At 43.9% G+C, this 21,706-nt stretch overlaps 1 protein-coding gene across 1 annotated transcript in view; it reads left to right on the forward strand.

Annotated features, from left to right (window-relative positions):
* Window positions 1-21,706, forward strand: part of ADAMTS19 (ADAM metallopeptidase with thrombospondin type 1 motif 19) — a 520,219-nt gene that overhangs the window by 466,226 nt on the left and 32,287 nt on the right. The window contains exons 20-21 of the mRNA XM_073625112.1: window positions 17,106-17,310; window positions 17,969-18,121. Coding sequence (XP_073481213.1) covers window positions 17,106-17,310; window positions 17,969-18,121 — 358 coding nt within the window. The remainder of the gene's footprint in view (window positions 1-17,105; window positions 17,311-17,968; window positions 18,122-21,706) is intronic.

Here is a 21,706-nt window from a genome sequence, read left to right on the forward strand (position 1 = left end):
CTGGATTTTGCAAAAGCATTTCACACAGTTCCCCATAAATGTTTGCTGTACACAGTAAGGTTCGTTGGCATGGACCATAGGGTGAGTACATGGATTGAAAACTGGCTACAAGGGCGAGTTCAGAGGGTGGTGTTAAATGGGGAGTACTCAGAATGGTCAGGGGTGGAAAGTGGGGTCCCCCAGGGTTCTGTGCTGGGGCCAATCCCATTTAATCTATTCATAAACGACCTGGAGGATGAGGTAAACAGTTCACTCTCTGTATTTGCGAACGATTATAAGCTAAGCAGGGCAATAACTTCTCCGCAGGATATGGAAACTGTGCAAGAAGATTTTAACAAATGAATGGGGTGGCCAACTACATGGAAAAGGTTGGAGGTTTAATGTTGAAAAATGTAAAATAATGCATTTAGGTGGCAAAAATATGAATGCAATTTACTCACTGGGGAGGAGAACCTCTGGGGGAATCAAGGAATGAAAAAGACCTGGGAGTCCTAGTAGATGATAGGCTCAGCAATGGCATGCAATGCCAAGCTGCTGCTAACAAAGCATGTGTTAAAAAGGTGATTAACTCAAGAGACAAAGCAATAATTCTCCCACTCTACAACACTCTGGTCTGGCCTCACCTGGAGTATGCTGTCCAGTTCTGGGCACCAGTCCTCAGGAAGGATGTACTGGAAATGGAGCGAGTACAGAATAGGGCAATATAGCTAATAAAGGGACTGGAGGATATTAGTTATGAAGAAAGGTTACAAACACTGAACTTATTCTCTTATTCTCTCTAGAGAAGAGACGCTTGAGAGGGGATATGATTTCAATTTACAAATACCATACTGACCCCACAAAAGGGATAAAACTTTTCCATGGAAGGGAGTTTAATAAGACACGTGGCCACTCATTAAAAGCAGGGATGTGGAATTCCCTTCCACAGGCGGTGGTTTCAGCGGGGAGCATAGATAGTTTCAAAAACTATTAGATAAGCACCTGAACGACCACAACATACAGGGATATACAACGTAATACTGACATATAATTACACACATAGGTTGGACTTGATGCACTTGTGTCTTTTTTCAACCTCACCTACTATGTAGCTATGTAACTATGTAAGAAACAAAGAGAGGACACAGTGATTGAAACAATAAATGGAAACAAGGGGGTGTGTGGCGCTATGGGTATAAATATATATGGGGGATGGAAAAGCTACACAGTGATTGTATAACCCACACCGGTGCACATTACATGCAGTTCCAATTTACAATAGATAATCAGTATCTGATATAGATAAGCCTATGGAGTGTGTATGGATGTGTAACAAATAGACATACCCTATACAGCGTGTGTTTGAACTGCCGTACAAGGTGGCTCCTATTACGGTAGCCACAAAGCACGACCCAGAAGTGCCTGGTGTATATATATATATAAATTAAAACAAAACTGTGAAATAAATAAATACCATATAAATCCCAGCACCTAGATGCCACAATTACATAAAAAGGTAAAAAAGCAGTGCAACAAAGAGTTGATTAAATGACTGGTAGTCTTGACCCAACTACCAAACTATTACAGTAAAATATGGTGCATGAATAAACACATCGAAAAATAACGTGTCAAAAAGAAAAAACACCAATCTCAATATCCCCGATAAGGGGATGTGACAACGTTCCAAAACTCAAAGCAACTCCAAAGGCGTTTATGCATCCGTATCGATGATAAGGCTATAGTTCACATATAGCTGGGTGAGTGACAGTTCATATAAAATATAAATCTGATAATGCTCAAGTGTGTGACAAAAATCTAAAGGTGACTTGAGTGCTCTCAATATCTCCAGGTGACTTTTGTGCTCCCCCTCAAGGGTCCCCACTCACCGGATCCAATCAGCCCAATAAGCTAATACGCATGTAGCTAGACAGTGCAACCAGTTCACCACGGTATCTGTTGTAGTTGTTCTCGATGCATTCCTCCAGGTAGGTATGGTGTAATCCTGGGATATGCAATTAGTGGACCTCCAGCTGTTGCAAAACTACAAGTCCCATCATGCCTCTGCCTCTGGGTGTCATGCTTGTGGCTTTCAGAGTCTTGCTATGCCTCATGGGACTTGTAGTTCTGCAACAGCTGGAGGTCCGCTAATTGCCTATCCCTGGTGTAATCCTTTATGAGCCCCTGTCAAGCGTTTGGTGCACACTTCAGTTCATTTGGTTATTAATCCAGTCTTCTCTGTGCTCAGCTATAATTTCATACCATGAAGAAGTGATTTGGGTAACTGGTGCAGGTGCATTCAAAGCAGATGGAACAATCGTCCTTTCACAGAGATCCTTCAGCAGACCTTCATGCTGCATTAGACAGTGCTATTTTAATCTCTTTAGAACTCCTTGGAACACAATGCTCTTTAGACCCATCTAGCAGCAGTATAATCTCATGGCAGCCATGTCATTGATATACATTAAAAAGCATCACCCCAGAACAGCCATGGAAACACAGTCGGTAACCCAGGATATTCATATCCTTGCTATACACAGGGCTGTCTATAATTTATATATATATACACCAGGCACTTCTGGGCCATGCTTTGTGGCTACCGTAATATTAGCCACCTTGTACGGCAGTTCAAACACACGCTTTATAGGGTATGTCTATTTGTTACACATCCATACACACTCCATAGGCTTATCTATAGCAGATACTGATTATCTATTGTAAATTGGAACTGCATGTAATGTGCACCAGTGTGGGTTATACATTCACTGTGTAGCTTTTCCATCCCCCACATATATTTATACTCATTAGGTAGTGACACACACCCCCTTGTTTCTATTTATTGTTTCTGTCGTTTGGAGCTTTCTTTTTGGGGGGCTCTATTAGGGGAGGCAGCAACCTATATTTATTTTATTTTTCCTATCCTAAGCGCGGTTATCATTTATAACGTAGAGGATCCAGTGATTGCCCCCCTAATAGAGGAAATATGGTTACGGCATTGGCCCAGTCTCAGAGAAATTTTGAAGCTACTACCAAAGACCAACAAATTATGAGCAATTGGTACCAATTGGTACCATATTATACTGAGGGATGATATTCTGTACAACAGAATAATGTTAACCCATGGCTCATCAGTGACCTGGCAGGTCGTACTGTCAAGGTCCAAGGTCCTGAGCCCATCCTGTGGCCATTTACTCACCATGCTCAGATGCAAGTGCAGGCCCCTTTAACTCCATTAAGTCCATTAAAGATATTAACCTGTTCCCGACCGGCCGCCTCAGTTATACTGTGGCAAAATGGCACAGGCAGGCGAATCGCCGTCATACTACGTCGGGCGCACAGCTGCCTAGGGGGGCATGCGCGTGCCCCCTCGGCAGCCGCGATGATCGGATTCGAACCAGAACCGATCAATCTCCAGGCCCAGGCCAATGAAATCTGGCCTGGACCTGGTGATTGGTCCTGGCGAATGAGATCCTTCCCCTGTCGTGTAACTGTAAACACTGACAGGGGAAGTGAAGTCATCTTTCCTCGTGTCGGTCTTTTCCGTTCCAGACCGAGGAGGGATAACATCTAACAGTGAGTTGCACCAACACTACACTGACACCAGGTCACGTAGGCACACAATTCACCCTCCAATCACCCCCCAGTTAACCCCTTCACCACCTGTCACTGTGTCACCCAGTACAGCATTCAGATTTTTTTTATTGCTGTACTGGGGTCATTAGTGACAAAAATCAGTGTTAGGGTAATTAGTCTTAGGCCCAGATAGGTCTAGGGACCCCCCCTAACCCACTTAAATAAAGGTTTAACCCCTTGATTACCCCCTGTCACCAGTGATCACTGTATAAGTTAGGTTTTAGCGTCAGATGGGGTCTGCGTTGCCCCAGGCAGCGTCAGATTAGTGCCAGTAGCGCTAACACCCACTCACGCACCATACACCTCCCTTAGTAGTATAGTGTCTGAACGGACCAATATTTGATCTGATCAGAACTATATTAGCATCCCCAGCAGTTTAGGGTTCCCAAAAAAGCAGCCCAGATACCTCCTAGCACCTGCGTTTAGCCGCCCAGCCCAGCCCAGCCCACCCAAGTGCAGTATCAATCGATCACTTTCACTTACAAAACACTAAACACATAACTGCAGCATTCGCAGAGTCAGGCCTGTCCCTGCGAACGCTAACTGTTTTTTTGGTAGCGTTTGAATCAGTCGCTAACAGTCAGGAGCTTTTTTAACTGTGAGTCTCACTATTGTACCAATAAATTTATAGACTAAAATGTCAAATCGAAGGTACAGTAGTGAAGAGGCCTACACATTTCTGAGCATGACAGATAGTGAAGAGGAAGTCACTCATCTGTCAGATTCAGACTCAGAATACGATCCTGTAGACAGCAGCGGCATCCTGACAGATAGCTCTGACGATGGAGTTGTGGTCCCTGCCAAGGTCAGACGTACCAGACCCCCTTCTTCTGCTGTCAATAAGGTGCAAGAACCGCAGGTCCCTCGTATGGAGCAGAGAGCCAGTACTAGCGCCGCTCATCCTTCTGGTGAACTGGCAAGCACCAGCGGCCTAGTACATCCTGGTGGTACATCCAGCACTGCAGTAACACTTGCTGACATGGCGAGTCCCATAAGTGCAGTTCAAGCTGGTGAGGTGGCAAGCACAAGTAGTGTCCCGCTGCCACCAAGCAGAAGACAAAGACAGGCCCATCGAGCCCATAGTGCCCTTCCTGCTGCATTCGCCAATCCTAATTGGGAACCCACCATTTCTGCAGCACCGTACTTCCCCTATTCACTGGCCAACCCGGAATTCAGGTGGAAACAGTTGATTTTACGTCACTTGATTTTTATTCACTGTTTTTCACCGAAGATCTCTATAGATCTATTGTGGACCAAAGCAATTCATATGCTGGTCAATTCATCGCCGTTAATTCCCAGCTGACCCTTGCCAGAGAATGAAAACCAATTACGGTTTCCGAATTTAAGACCTTCCTGGGCCCATCCTTCCTCATGGGCATAACTATAAAGAGAGAGTTGCGGTCATATTGGTCCACTGACCCAATTCACCATATGCCTGTGTTCTCTGCCTCCATGACCAGGACACGATACAAGCAGATCTTGCTGTTCATGCATTTCAACGATAATTAACTCTGTCGTTCTAGGGGTGACCCTGAATTTGATTGGCTCTACAAAATTCGGCCCCTCGTAAACCACTTCAACCAATGTTTTGCAGCCTTGTTTACTCCCCATCAAGTTGATGAGTCCCTGATTACGTTTTCTGGCCGCTTGTCATTCAAACAGTATCTTCCCAGCAAGCGTGCCAGATATGGGGTCAAGATGTATAAGCTCTGTGACAGGGCCACAAGCTATACATATAGTTTTATGGTTTACGAGGGAAGAGATAGTTACGTAGAGCCAGAAAACTGCCCTGACTACATAGGGAGCGCTGATAAGATTGTGTGGAACTTGGTGTCGCCCTTATTCAGAAAGGGGTACCACTTGTATGTGGACAATTATTACACAAGCATGCCACTTTTTAATCACTTGTTTGATCATCAAATTGATGCATGTGGCACCATGCGATCTAATCGCCGGGGCTTTCCCCAGCGGCTTGTAGATTCCCATCTTAGGCTGGGGGAGAGAGCCTGCTTGAGATGTAATAATTTGCTCGTTGTGAAGTGGAGGGATAATAAGAATGTTTTAGTTCTGTCCCCCCTTCGCGCAGACACGACGGTCCAAATTCCTACAGTGACTGGTGTTCTGGAGATACCCCTCTGTGTCCACGAATATAACCTTAATATGGAAGGGGTGGACCTCAACGACCAGTTGTTGGCACCGTACCTAATTGCCCATAAGGCACTGGTACAAAAAAGTGTTTGTTTATTTATTTTAATTGGCTCTGCTGAATGCTTTTGTGCTATACAAAGCTGCAGGACAAACTGGATCCTTCCTTAAATTCCAGGAAGAGTTCATCAGAGCCCGTCTTTCCAGACAGTGCTTTGGCCCAACTTCCCAACACAAATGCAGCAAGCCGGCTGCTTGAGAGGCATTTTCTGCATGTCCTCTCTGGTACCCCTACCCAAAGAAACCCCCAAAGAAGATTTTGTGTCTGTAGAAAGCGCTGATATAGGCGTGACACCCGTTATCATTGTCCCTCCTCTCCTGACCAACCTGGTCTTTGCATTGGTGAGTGTTTCGAACGCTATCACACACTAGTTGAGTATTAGCGTAGGGTACAGCACCACACAGTCCTAGGCACACGTACACAGGGTGTCAGGGTCTCGAAAGTTGTGATGGCCATCACATTTTGAGAGACCCTAATCTGCAACGTTCAGTTTACAGTTTTTTTACAGTTTTTATAAAAGTGAAAAAAGTGAAAAAAAAAAGACACACACAAAAACAAAAAAAAAAAAAGCCAAAAATAGTTGTGGTTGAATTTTCTTCTCTCCTTCTATGTTCTATTCTACCTTCTATGTAAAAGCAATTCCAGCAGCTAATTAGCCTCTAGACTGCTTTTATAAGCAGTGGGAGGGAACGTCCCGCCCTCCCACCGTCTTTCATGGTTTTCTAGGCTCTCCTGTCCCAACAGGGAACCTGAGAATGCAGCCGGTGGTTCCACCAGCTGACCATAGAGCTGATCAGAGACCAGAACAGCTCCAATCATCTTATGGCCTAAGAAACCGGAAGCTACGAGCATTTCATGACTTAGGTTTCGCCGGATATAAACAGTGCCATTGGGAAATTGGAAAAGCATTTTATCACACCATTCTTGGTGTGGTCAGATGCTTTGAGGGCAGAGGAGGGATCTAGGGTCTAATAGACCCCAATTTTTTCAAAAAAGAGTACCTGTCACTACCTATTGCTATCATAGGGGATATTTACATTCCCTGAGATAACAATAGAAATGATAAAAAAAAAATGAAAGGAACAGTTTAAAAATATAATAAAAAAGTAAAATAAATAAAAAAAAAAAAAAAAAAAAAAAAAAAGCACCCCTTTCCCCCCGTGCTCACTCGCAAAGGCGAATGCAAGCGTTGGTCTGGTGTCATATGTAAACAGCAATTGCACCATGCATGTGAGGTATCACCGTGAAGGTCAGATCGAAGGCAGTAATTTTAGCAGTAGACCTCCTCTGTAAATCTAAAATGGTAACCTGTAAAGGCTTTTAAAGGCTTTTAAAAATGTATGTAGTTTGTCGCCGCTGCACGTTTGTGCGCAATTTTAAAGCATGTCGTGTTTGATATCCATGTACTCGGCATAAGATCATCTTTTTTATGTCATCAAACATTTGGGCAATATATTGTGTTTTAGTGCATTAAAATTTTAAAAAGTGTGTTTTTTCCAAAAAAATTGCATTTAAAAAATCGCTGCGCAAGTACTGTGTAAAAAAAAAATTGCAACACCCACCATTTTAATCTGTAGGGCCTTTGCTTTAAAAATATATAATGTTTGTGGGTTTAAAGTAATTTTCTTGCAAAAAAAAATATTTTTCATGTAAACAAACAGTGTCAGAAAGGGCTTTGTCTTCAAGTGGTTAGAAGAGTGGGTGATATGTGACATAAGCTTCTAAATGTTGTGCATAAAATGCCAGGACAGTTCACCCCCCCCCCCCCAAATGACCACTTTTTGGAAAATAGACACCCCAAGCTATTTGCTGATAGGCATGTTGAGTCCATGGAATGTTTTATATTTTGTCACAAGTTTCGGGAAAATTACACTTTTTTTTTTTTATGCACAAAGTTGTCACTAAATGATATATTGTTCAAACATGGAATGGTTATATGTGGAATTACACCCCAAAATGCATTCTGCTGCTTCTCCTGAGTATGGGGATACCACATGTGTGAGACTTTTTGGGAGCTAAGCCGTGTACAGGACCCCGAAATCCAATCACTGCCTTCAGGCTTTCTAAGGGCGTAAAATGGTGATTTCACTCTTCACTACCTATCACAGTTTCGGAGGCCATGAAATGACAAGATAGCACAAAACCCCCCAAATGACCCCATTTTGGAAAGGATACACTTCAAGCTTTTTGCTGAGAGGCATGTTGTGTCCATGGAATATTTGATATTTTGCCACAAGTTTTTACACAATGTTGTCACTAAATAATATATTGTTCAAACATGGCATGGTTATATGTGGAATTACACCCCAAAATACATTCTACTGCTTCTCCTGTATAAGGGGATACCACATGTGTGGGACTTTTTGGGAGCCTAGCCGCGTACAGGACCTCAAAAAGCAATCACCGCCTTCAGGATTTCTAAAGGCGTAAAATTGGGATTTTACTCCTCACTACCTATCACAGTTACGGAGGCCGTGAAATGTCCAGATAGCACAACCCCCCCCCCCCCAAAAAAAAATGACCCCATTTTGGAAAGTAGACACCCCAAGGTATTTGCTAAGAGGCATGGTGAGTAGTATTTTGCAGATTTTTTCAATTCTACTGATAACATATCCAGTTATATAATTTTTAAGTAAAGCTATGAACAAAACCTAATATGTTTGCTGGACTGCTAATATGATTAACAATCTGTTTTTCCTTATGCCTTTTTCATTATAAAAAATGTTGATCCTGCCAGTAGAACTATTCCCCTCTGGTGCTCCCCTCTGGTTTGTAAAGTACTGCAGTGTTGTGACTATTGTGCTACTGTACCAACTAGAACTGCAAAATGATGTCATCTATCTAGGCAATGGGTGTCTAGCAACAGCTAGCCCCATCCACTATTTATGGGTAATGTAGTTCCAGGAGAAGCTTTCAGATTCTAGGGAAATGATGTGCAAACTCTAATGCAACTTGCCTAGTTTCTTCTCCAGCATTTGGCAGCAGGTACGCACATGCAGGGTTGCCAAAAGTTGTTTAAATGTAATATCAAGGTAATGCTAAATATTTTATTCCGGGAACAGAGTTGCCCGATAATGGCATGTAAAACATAAGCATACAAAATGGGCATTCAGATCTAATTTAATTTGCTGCATATTATTCAATGTGTCAGGGTAATAATAGTGATGTAGGGTACAAAGTGAGTAATCTAAAGTGCCAGGATCTAGGGCAAATCCATCAGTGTTGTTGATTTTCAGAGAGCTGGCTTATTGACTGACCGGCTAATGAAGAGAGACTGAAGGGGGGGAGACCAAGTTATTTTTCACTGTCATCCACCTTTGCAAGTGTTTTTAGCACAAGCTTAAGTAACAGCGTGAGTTAAATACACAAATTCTAGAATGGGATTTGGGAATATTCACCAGAATTCTTTTCAACCCCAATGTGTTATGCAGCTGCTACAATCAAGAGAGGATAAATAGCCACAGGGATCAGAGATTTAGTGAAGTTGGTGTGGGGAGCAGGTGTCCATATAGCTTTCATTGTAAAAAGAGGAGGCACCTCCCTCCAGATGTTCTGCTTTAGTACAGCAGATAGACATAAGGGATGTGTTCAGGATCATGTGTAGCAGAGTTTGGCAGAAACTTTACTGCTGGTTAGTATGTCAAATGCTACTATATGCAAAGACCAAGCGTATATTCGCATGTAATGTGAAAGTGTTTACTCATAATTTCTATCAATGCGTATTTGAAAGAATGCATTATGTTTAAGTAACACTTACAATGTATTTTTATATGCAATCTAATCTCTATAGAAAGAAATGTGATACTGTAGCTTCTCTTTTGCCCCATTGACTATACTATAGAAGAGGCATTCTGTAGCATAAAGCTTCCTGAAGGAAGAACTACCAGTGGTATCCAGTAAAGCCAGCCAGCAGGGTTGAACTGTATAAAAAATAGAGGCAATATATTTACAGTGAAATATTATTCTTGCAAACTTTAAAAAGAGATCTAATACAACAAGGTAATGTTGTACAGCCTAGCCATTGGCCTGCTTTGCCTTTCTACAACTCAAGAACTGCCAATGCCTCTTTCATGGCACCCAAAAACACAAAGATGCCATTATACATTATCCCCACCCCACATCAAGTGACATGAAAGAGTGAAAGAGGTGTGGAGGAGAGCATTACAACTTTTCACTTGTTTCAAAAGCAGCAAATCCAGTATAGTAAGCTACCAGTAACCCCCTACAGTAAGCTACCTAAAAGTAATTGTATACTAGTAACTCTCAGGGGTTTGATATTTGCTATGTCTGCAGTAGGAATGAGCCGAACACCCCCCGGTTCGGTTTGCACCAGAACCTACGAACGGACCGAAAGTTTGCGCGAACTTTAAAACCCCGTTAAAGTCTATGGGACTCGAGCGTTCAAAATCAAAAGTGCTAATTGTAAAGGCTAATATGCAAGTTATTGTCTTAAAAAGGGTTTGGGGACCCGGGTCCTGCCCCAGGGGACATATATCAATGCAAAAAAAAGTTTTAAATACGGCCATTTTTTCGGGAGCAGTGATTTTAATAAAGTGAAAAAAAAAGTAAAATATTCCTTTATATATCGTACCTGGGGGGTGTCTATAGTATGCCTGTAAAGTGGCGCATGTTTCCCATGTTTAGAACTGTCCCTGCACAAAATGACATTTGTAAAGGAATAAAAGTCTTTTAAAACTGCTTGGGGCTTTAATGTAATATCGGGTCCCGGCAATATGGATGAAAATCAGTGAGACAAACAGCATGGGTACCCCCCCCCCCAGTCCATTACCGGGCTCTTTGGGTCTTGTATGGATATTAAGGGGAACCCCGCACCCAAATTAAAGGAAAGGCGTGGGGCCCCCAGGCCCTATATACTCTGAACAGCAGTATGCAGGCGGTGCAAACAAGACAGGGACTGTAGATTTGTTGTTAAGTAGAATCAGTTTGTAATTTTGAACTGGTACATTTTTAAAGTGTCGCTCCAGCCAAAAAATATATTTTTAAGCTTTTTGGAAAACATAGGGAAGGGTTATCAACCTTTTTTGAAAATGTGGGGTTTTTAGTGAAACAAGGATTGGTGATAAAGCATCAGTGAAGAGGAGACATGTTTTTCCCATATTAACTCTTACAGGAGAGAACTTCCCTTCCTAGGGATAGATTTCATCTCACTTCCTGTTGTCTCCTTCCATTTGCAAGTAGGAGTCGTTTCTAAGTTGGATGTTTGAAAGTAGGGGCCTGCCCTATATACTCTGCAGAAATTGGGGCCTTAAGTGTTGGTGTTGCCACAACACTGTAAGCCCTCACAGTTACTCTTGGTGGGCGCAGGAGCGGGCCCTGCTGTGAAATATTAGATCAAGAATTGTAATTACATGCCATTGTTGAACAGTGGTAGAAAAATTGGGCCTTTGGTGGTGGTGGTGGTGCTGGTGCCACAACACTGTAAGTCCTCACAGTTACTCTTGGTGGGCACTGGAACGGGCCCTGCTGTGAAATATTATATCAAGAATTGTAATTACATGTCCCTGTTGAACAGGGGGAGCAAAATTGGGCCTTAGGCACTGGTGCCACAACACTGCAACCCCTCACAGATGCTATAGTTGGAGTGCAGGAATGAGCCCTGCTGCAAAGTATTGCATCAAAAATTGTAATTATGCGCCCCTGTTAAACAGGGGCTGAAAAATTGGGCCTTGGGCACTGGTGCTGGTGCCACAACACTGCAACCCCTCACAGATACTCTAGTTGGAGCGCAGGAATGAGCCCTGCTGCAAAGTATTGCATCAAAAATTGTAATTACACGCTCCTGTTAAACAGAGGCAGAAAAATTGGGCCTTAGCCACTGCTGCTACAACACTGCAACCCCTCACAGATACTATAGTTGGAGCGCAGGAATGAGCCCTGCTGCAAAGTATTGCATCAAAAATTGTAATTATACGCCCCTGTTAAACAGGGGCTGAAAAATTGGGCCTTGGGCACTGGTGCTGATGCCAGTGCCACAACACTGCAACCCCTCAGATACTCTAGTTGGAGTGCAGGAATGAGCCCTGCTGCAAAGTATTGCATCAAAAATTGTAATTATACGCCCCTGTTAAACAGGTGCTGAAAAATTGGGCCTTGGGCACTGGTAACACAACACTGCAACCCCTCACAGATACTCTAGTAAATTGTAATTACACGCCCCTGTTAAACAAGGGCAGAAAAATTGGGCCTTGGCCACTGTTGGCGGTGCCCAGAACCAAAAATGTTCTTACAGGCATGAAAATTGAGGAGGAAGAGGATTGTGACTCAGCATAACAGGATAGTCACTCAGCATCAGCATAGGCAGTCTTGAAGGGATCTCACATTAAAAAAAAAAATTATTCGATCGATCAACCGTTTCAGTGGACAGGTGCACCCTGTGATTGGTTACAAAGCCTCCAGCAGCACTGAATGTGCGTTCCGAAAGAACGCTGGATGCAGGACAGGCCAGTAGCTCAATTGCATACTGTGCAAGCTCTGGCCAGTGATCCATCCTCAAGACCCAGTAACCCAGAGGATTTTCAGTGGGAAAGGTGTCCAAGTCTGATCTTGTCCCTAGGTATTCCTGCACCATGTGAATCAGACGCTGGCGATGGTTGCTGGAACCGATCATACCTTCGGGCTGCAGACTAAAAAATTGTCTGAACGCATCGGTCAGATGGCCACCTTCTCCACCGCTCCTTCTGTGACGGACCGAAGCCTCAGCAACACGTTGTCCAGGAGGACCAGGAAATTGTAACCTCCCAGGCTCTGGAAACTCGTTGCACAAACCTTTCTGCAAGGCCTCCCGAAGATGTTTCATCCTCTGCTCCCTCTGGGATGGCAATATAAGGTCCGCAACCTTACCCTTGTAACGTGGATCAAGGAGGGTTGCCAGCCAGTAATGATCCCTCCCCTTGATACCACAAATATGAGGATCCTTCCGCAGGCTTTGCAGGATCAGGGAGGCCATGCATCGTAGGTTTGCTGAGGCATTTGGTCCAAAATCCTCTGGGTCACTAAGGACGACATGATCCGCAGCCACCTCCTCCCAGCCATGTACAAGTCCATGGGTTTCTTCAGACTGTAAATGATACCCTTGACTGCTGCTGATGCTGAGTGCCAGGCTTCACCTCCATGCTGACACAATCCTCCTCCTTGTCCTCTTCCTGTGCGATCAGCGGGCACGCAGGAACAGTGTCTGGATAAAGGGGGCCTTGAGAGGTAAGGAAGTCCTCCTCTTCCTTCCTCTGTTCTGCCTCAAGTGCCCTGTCCATTATTCCACACAGCGTGTGCTCCAACAGGTGGACAAGAGGGACAGTGTCACTGATGCATGTACTGTCACTGCTCACCATCCTCGTGACCACTTCAAATGGTGACAGGACAGTGCATGCATCCCTGATCATGGCCCACTCGCATGGGGAAAAAAAACAAGCTCCCCTGACCCTGTCCTGGTGCCATAGTCACATAGGTACTCATTGATGGCCCTCTGCTGCTTGTGCAGCTGCTGCAGCATGGCCAACGTTGAGTTCAACCTGGTGGGCATGTCACAGATTAGGTTCTTGGGCAGGTTAAATTCCTCCTGGAGATCAGCCAGCCAAGCACTGGCATTATATGACCTGTGGAAATGCACACAGACTTTCCTGGCCTGCCTCAGGACATCCTGTAAGCCCGGGTACCTGCCCAAGAACCGCTGCACCACCAAGTTAAGGACATGAGCCAAACAGGGCACATGGGTCAATTGTCCCTGTCAGAGGGTGGAGAGGAGATTGGTGCCATTGTCGCTAACCACCAAGCTGGCGTGGCGTCAACCACCTCTGAACCTGCCCCTGCGGAGCTGACAGAATCTCTGCCCCAGTGTGGCTCCTGTCCCCCAAGCACACCAGCTCAAGCACCGCATGACATCTTTTTGCCTGCGTGCTTGCGTAGCCCCTTGAATGCCTACGGAACACCGCTGGTTCCAAGGACAAATCAGCACAGGAAGAGGACATGGAGGAAGAAGAAGAGGAGGGGGTGGAGGAGAGAGGTGTGGCAGAATCACCACTAGTAGAAATTTGGAGGCGTGGTGGCAGAACAACCTCCAACACAACTGCATCCTGTCCTGCATCCTTCCCAGCTGCCAGAAGGATCACCCAGTGCGCGGTGAAAGATAGGTAATGTCGCTGTCCTTGCCTGCTGAACCATGAGTCAGCGGTAATATGCACCTTACCGCTGACCGCCCTGTCCAGCGAGGCCAAGACATTGCCTTCCACATGCCAGTAGAGAGCCGGAATCGCCTTTCATGAGAAAAAGTGGCGTTTGGGAACCTGCCACTGAGGAACCGCACATTCCACAAACTCACGGAAGGAGGCAGAGTTTACCAGCTGAAAAGGCAGCAGTTGAAGTACTAGCAATTTTGCCAAGCTAGCATTCAACCGCTGGGCATGTGGATGGCTGGGAGCGAACTTCTTTTGGCAGTTCAGCAGCTGGGGCAGGGAAATTTGCCTGGTACAATCTGACGTTGGTGTGCCTATAGCAGATTGCCCGCAAGTACTTGGCTGTGACACACCTAATTCTACACCTTCATTCCTCTCAGTGCAGGTTTCAGAGAGGACTGAAGGTATAGTGGGGTTGGAGATTCCAGCTGATGAGGAGCAAGGAGAGGTCCGCTTTGTTCTTTGGTGTGGGTCTTTTAGGTACACTTGCCAACAAACTGCATGGCAGGTCGACATATGTCTGGTCAAGCATGTGGTGCCCAAGGGGGTGATGTTTTGGCCACGCGAGATACGCTTGAGACATATGTTGCAAAAAGCAGCAGTGCGATCTGATGCACTTGTCTCAAAAAAGGCCCACACCAAAGAACTTTTGGAATAATGCGCAGAGACAGCAGCGCCCTGCACATGCGGAGCTCTGCGGTGTGATGCAGTTAGTGTGCTGCCCTTAAGCTGGACCCTGGAGGGCATCCTGCCTCGTCGGAGATGTGCCTCCTCCTCTCTCTTATCAGGCACCCATGTGGAGTCAATGACTTCCTCATCATCCCCTCCCTCCTCATCACTGGAGCAAAGCTGGCAGTATGCTGCAGCTGGGGGAACATGACTGCCAGATTGCTGTCCTTCTTGGGCACCCCCTCTCTCTGGGCTCACGTTACTGCCTTCCTCTAGCTGGGTACCATCATTGGAGCTTTCAAAACGTTGGGCATCCTCCTGGAGCATGTACCCAACACTGTGGTGAAACAGTTCGGGGGACTCCTCAGGAGGACGTGGTGGGGCTAGGGAAGGAGTGACTAATGCCATTGAGCCGAGGGAAGAGGCCGTGTTGGCAGCTGCTTTGCCAGACAAAGTACCCTGAGCCTGGGTGAGAGAGGATGAGGACGGCTTGGTCATCCACTCTACCAAGTCTTCCGCATGTTCTGGCTCAACACGGCCAGCTGCCGAAAAAAAAGACAAGCGTGTCCCACGGCCACGTGCTGATGAGGATGCACCATCTCCACGACCAGCACTGTTACCTCTAGACACAGAGCCTGCTTGCCCTCTTTATTGGCTTGTGACTGTCTGCCTCTCCTTGTTGGCCTTCCAGACATACTAATGGCCTGCAGTGAGACGTAGCTGCACAAAGCTGGGATGTATATATATACTGATACTGCAGCTAGTAGAATCAACTGCCTGCCTGTAGTATTATTAGTATGAGAACACCAGCAATTGACTTCAGGTAGCTTTAGGTGCACACTGTGCAGAGGACGCAGTACACTAACTGTAAATACTGTAACTGCCTGCCTGTGGTAATAATAGGAGCAGAACAATAGCAATTGTCTTCAGATAGCTTTAGAGGACAGAGGACACAGTACACTAACTGTAAATACTGCAGCTGCCTGCCTGTGGTATTATTAGGATCAGAACACCAGCAATTGTCTTTAGGTAGCTTTAGGTGCACACTGTGCAGAGGACACAGTACACTAACTGTAAATACTGCAGCTGCCTGTCTGTGGTATTAATAGGATCAGAAGAACACCAGCAATTGTCTTTAGGTAGCTTTAGGTGCACACTGTGCAGAGGACACAGTTCACTAACTGCAAATACTGCAGCTGCCTGCCTGTAGTATTAATAGGATCAGAACACCAGCAATTGTCTTCAGGTAGCTTTAGTTGCACACTGTGCAGAGGACACAGCACACTAACTGTAAATACTGCAGCTGCCTGCCTGTGGTACTAATAGGATCAGAAGAAACCAGTAATTGTCTTCAGGTAGCTTTAGGTGCACACTGTGCAGAGGACACAGTACACTAACTGTAAATACTGCAGCTGTCTGCCTGTGGTATTAATAGGATCAGAAGAACACCAGCAATTTTCTTCAGGTAGCTTTAGGTGCACACTGTGCAAAGGACACAGTACACTAACTGTAAATCCTGTATAAACTGTAAAAACACCTGCCTGCCTGTCAGTATATTAGGAAGAGAATAACAGGAACTGATCTAGCTAAACTGAATACAGTATATATATATATATATATATATATATTATATATATATATATATATATATATATATATATATATACAACACCTAGGATGCATATATATATATATATATATATATATATATATATACACAATACACTGTAAGTGCAGCTAACTGACTCGCCTGCCTACTCTATCTAACTTAAATCAAATGACACTGTCTCTCTGTCTATCTCTCTCTGCCGCCGCAACACACTACACAAGGCCACCACGCAGGTGGCCTTATATAGTGTGGGGCATGTACTAAACGCCCTGAGCCATAATTGGCCAAAGCTACCCTGCTTTGGCCAATTACAGCTCTCTGTACAGATGGTGCTGTGATTAGCCAAGCATGCGGGTCATAGTGCATGCTTGGCCAATCATCAGCCAGCAATGCACTGCGATGCTGCAGTGAATTATGGGCCGTGACGCGCCACTCGATTTTGGCGCGAATAGCCCATAACGTTCGCAATTCGACGAACAATCGAACAGGTGTTGTTCGAGTCGAACATGGGTTGAACTTGAAGCTCATCCCTAGTCTGAAGATATCAATTTTGAAGAGAAATACGATACATAAAATTTTAGTGATGCTCAGTGGTTGGAAAAATAAAATCCTAATATCAACTATTAATTAACATTTCACAAATTGCGTTAAATGTAAATAAATATTTTATGTTTTTAAGAGTGATGTTAATATAAGTAAAGTGTCATTGCAGCCTAAAGTCACAGCTTATTATCTGCAATATGTTTGTCATGTTAAATTGAAAAGATACTTCACAAATTCAAGGCAAATTGATCAAAGCTTTTTAAATGTGTTTTTTGGTTAGATGGCTGATGACAGAATGGAGTCCATGTTCAAAAACCTGTGGTAAAGGAATTCAGAGTCGGCAGACAGCATGCACACAACAGCTCAGAAATGGAACTCTGATCACAGCTCGAGAAAAAGATTGCCCTGGACATAAGCCTGCATCAACCCAGCGCTGTGAGGGCCAGGACTGTATGACAGTGTGGGAGGCCGGAGTGTGGTCTGAGGTGTAGTAATACACTTGAAGAACATAATTAGGATGGATGTGTTTCAATTTAGTTACATAGCTTACCATATCATGTAATACATATTAGTGCTCCAGTGAAAAGAATGATGTGTCAGCAAAATGTTGTCAATGGTTTGAACAACCCCTTTATTGGAAAACTGCTGATCTCTTTTAGGGTTAATGGTGGAATAGTGATCAGAACTGGAAGGCTTGTGATTATTACTCAGATACAAAGATTCTGCTAATTAAGCCTCATATTTTCCTCTGTAGGCTCAATTCTTGAAGTTTTACACCTGGATATGGGTCCTTGTTTTTAGTCAAGTGACTGTAAATTTCAAATTCATGGGACTCAGCTGTAACCATCATTTGAAAATAAGTGCCCTTAACCTGGCATTTCAACTTTAAGAAGTGAGCTCAAGTGCTTTTTATAAAGAAATGCTATTTGTTAAGAGGAAAGGAAAGAGAAATTTAAGTGTGAAGAACATGCACGTTTGATTGGACAGACAAAAGCTTATTTATGATTGGTTGCTGTAGATCACTGCATAGAATAACTTTTGATATAGTATTAGGCAATGTTTGACCTAAATAAAGAAATTACTGCTATCCATTCATCTATAAAGATACTTAAGGTAACGTGGCATCAATGTTTTATTTTTTAGTGCTCCTTGAAGTGTGGTAAGGGTGTAAGACATCGAACTGTGAGATGCACAAATCCTCGAAAGAAATGCATGATATCCACAAGACCAAAAGAAATGGAAGACTGTGAAGATTATTCCAAGTGTTACATATGGAGGACAGGAGACTGGTCTAAGGTGAATTCTTTTATTCATAAATAAAATCAGTTTCATTATATGTATTAAAGTGAGGATAAGAATTTTTCACTACTCATTTACCCATATTAGTTGATACTTGGAGAAAGTATTTAATAATGTTGTTAAATCTGCGTTGCTACACACATTCATTTTGCTCTTATAATTTATTAGTGCTTCATCTACATGTGACATCTTGATAGAAGAAGTACTTGAAGAGTAGTTGAGAACTTGACCAAGCAGGTGTAACCATTGAATGCATTTAATGCATGAAATGTACTAGAACAGATCACGGGACCCCATAATAAAATTGTGATGGCGATGATGAGCCTTATGACTCTTCCTTTGTATCTGATGTCTGATCTCTTCTTAGACTAGAGAGTTCTCAGAGGGTCAGGGTTAATGGTAGCCTCTCCAACCTTATTAATACAGTACCAGGCCTGTCTTATCTTCACATGCACACAGATTTTATATGTTTAGTTTGCCACAACAGCCTCCCTAATGAGCACTCCCTCAGGACCCATAGCAGCAACTGCATGGTGTACACAAGCCATTAGCTGAGAACCTGAGGTCTATAAGATGGTTCTTCATAGACATCTTGTAATACAGTCACATAATTATTATTATTATTATTATTATACAGGATTTATATAGCACCAACAGTTTGCGCAGCGCTTTACAACATGGGGCAGACAGTACACTTACAATACAAATCAATACAGGAGGGATCAGAGGGCCCTGCTCGTTAGAGCTTACAATCTAGAAGGGAGGGTCAAGTGGAGACAAAAGGTAATAACTGTGGGGGATGAGCTGATGGGGAAAAAAAAAAAAAAAAAAGTACAGTTGTTAGGTGTGGGTAGGATAGGCTTCTCTGAAGAGAAGGGTTTTCAGGGATCTTCTGAAAGCTAATAAAGTAGGAGATAAGCGGACAGATTGGGGTAAGGAGTTCCATAGGATTGGGGAGGCTTTGGAAAAGGCCTGGAGGCGAGCATGGGAGGAGGTGACAAGGGAGCTAGAGAGCAGGAGGTCTTGAGAGGAACGAAGAGAGCGAGTAGGTTGGTATTTAGAGACTAAGCAAGTGATGTAGCTGGGGGCGAAATTGTGGATGGCTTTGTACGTAGTTGTTAGAATTTTTAATTTAATTCTTTGGCCGAGCAGAAGCCAGTGGAGAGATTGACATAGAGGAGTGGCAGACACAGAGCGACTGGTAAGGTGGATGAGTCTGGCAGCGGCATTCATAATGGTTTGAAGAGGTGATAAACTATGTAGAGGTAAGCCAATGAGAAGGGAGTTGCAGTAGTCAAGGCGAGAGATGACCAGCGAGTGAATTAAGAGCTTTGTTGTGTCATTGGTTAGAAAGGGGCGTATTTTGGAGATGTTGCGGAGGTTGAGGCGGCAGGATTTGGACAGTGACTGGATGTGTTGCTTGAAGGAGAGTTCAGAGTCTAGAACTACACCTAGAACCTTGGCATGTGGGGATGGGCTTATAGTTGTGCCATCGATTTTGACAGAGAGATCAGGGGAAAAGGCATAGGGGGGAGGGAAAATTAGAAGTTCGGTTTTGGCTAGATTGAGTTTAAGGAAGTGGTGAGACATCCAGACTGATATGTGAGGAGACAGAGGGAGTGAGCTGAGGGGTAGAGAAATAGATTTGGGTGTCATCAGCGTAGAGGTGGTATTGGAAGCCATGGGAGGCTATCAGTTGACCCAGGGAGGCAGTGCAGATTGAAAATAGTAGAGGTCCAAGAACAGAACCCTGAGGGACCCCAACAGAGAAAGGAAGAGGAGAGGAGGAAGTAGAGTTATAAGAAACGCTAAAGGTGCGGTTGGATAAGTAGGAAGAGAACCAGCGAAGTGTACAGTCACGGAGACCAAAGGCGTGTAGTTTTTTGAGGAGGAGGGGGTGGTCAACCGTATCAAAGGCAGCAGAGAGGTCCAGGAGTAGGAGTACAGAATAGTGTCGATTGGTTTTGGCCGTTAGTAGATCGTTTGTTAGTTTTAGGAGAGCAGTTTCTGTGGAGTGTTGAGGACGAAATCCAGACTGAAGGGGATCGAGAAGGCCATTATCAGCGAGGTGGACGCTCAGTCGGTTGTAGACCAGACGTTCGAGGAGTTTGGATAAGAAGGGGAGCAAGGAGATGGGGCGTAGGTTGTTAAGATTGGATGGGTCCAGTGAGGGCTTTTTAAGTATGGGTCTGACAAGTGCATGTTTTAGAGAGTTAGGGAAGATGCCAGAAGAGAGGGAGAGATTGAAGATGTGGGTTAGAGAGTGTAGTATAGGGCCAGAGGGTGAACGTAGCATTTGTGAGGGAAAAGGATCCAGAGGGCAGGTGGTAAGGTGGACATTAGCAAGTAGTTTAGCAACTTCGTCTGTAGTGGTGGGGTTGAAAGAGGGAAATAATGATTGTGCCTGTGGGCATGAAGTGTAAAGCGTGGAGGGTGTCGGCACAGTAGAGATCTCAGCGCGAATAGTATCAATCTTCTGTTTGAAGTGATTGGCGATCTCCTGTGCAGTGAGTGAGTTGGCGGGTGGAGGCGGTGGAGGACGAAGTAGAGGGTTGAAGGTGGAGAAGAGTTGACGGGGACAGGATGATAAGTTGCTAATGAGAGTGGTAAAATAGGTCTGCTTGGCAGAGAGGAGGCTGGAGTTGTATTTTTGGAGGGCAGATTTATATAATGATGTCACAACTCAACAATACTTAAATTGTGTACAGTTCGCTGAGATTTGGGACTTTTTAGGCACTTACACACAAAATATTATAAACTAACAAATGTATTAATCATACAAATTCATATAAGTTTAAATGAATTTGTATGATCAATAAATTTGTACTTTTATAATATTTTGTGTGTAAGTGCCTAAAAAGTCCAGATTCTCAGCCAACTGGAGATCATTCTGTATATGGAATGTGGTACTTGGCAAGATTGGACTTATAGAATATCTCAACAATACTTACATGTTATCAGCAGTCCCAATGTGCACTAATATACTGTATATGATTATATTCATGCCACATTTGATGGAATAGTTGTCTTCTTTTTTTAAGATCACACTGTAATATAAAAAAAATAGTTAGTCAATTTCTGTAATTATTCTTTACACTAGTAAGTAATCATACTTTTAAATATTAGTAGATTCACATGCTGGAGGTTTAGACACATTGCAGTAGAACTATGAAAAGCTGAATTAGATTATTGAGTGACATTTTTGAGGTTATTAGAATAAGGTCTTGTTTATACAGATGTTACAGAAGGCCACTCAGCGCACAAGCGTGATGCCTACCTTTGACTTACGAAAGAAGGTATAATCAACTAAATGGTTCAGTGCACACCAGTAGTTGTAACCTTAGCTTCACACTGTGTGGTGCTGCCCACTACATTTTCTGTAATGCAAGCCTACTAACTTTAATTACTGACCATGGCAGCCCCCTGACAGGAGACCATTTTAAAAGCATTTGGAAGTCAAAAAGAATCAAAGCCAAAGTCAAACAGCCACTGAATTTTCGCAGATTGTAGAGTGATTCTAACAAGAGTTTGATCTTCCTGATTGTTTGTGGTGTAGTGGTACACCTGCTGCAATGGGGAATG

This window comes from Aquarana catesbeiana, linkage group LG01 (genome assembly GCF_042186555.1).
Source record: "Aquarana catesbeiana isolate 2022-GZ linkage group LG01, ASM4218655v1, whole genome shotgun sequence".
Classification (NCBI taxonomy): Eukaryota; Metazoa; Chordata; class Amphibia; order Anura; family Ranidae; genus Aquarana; species Aquarana catesbeiana.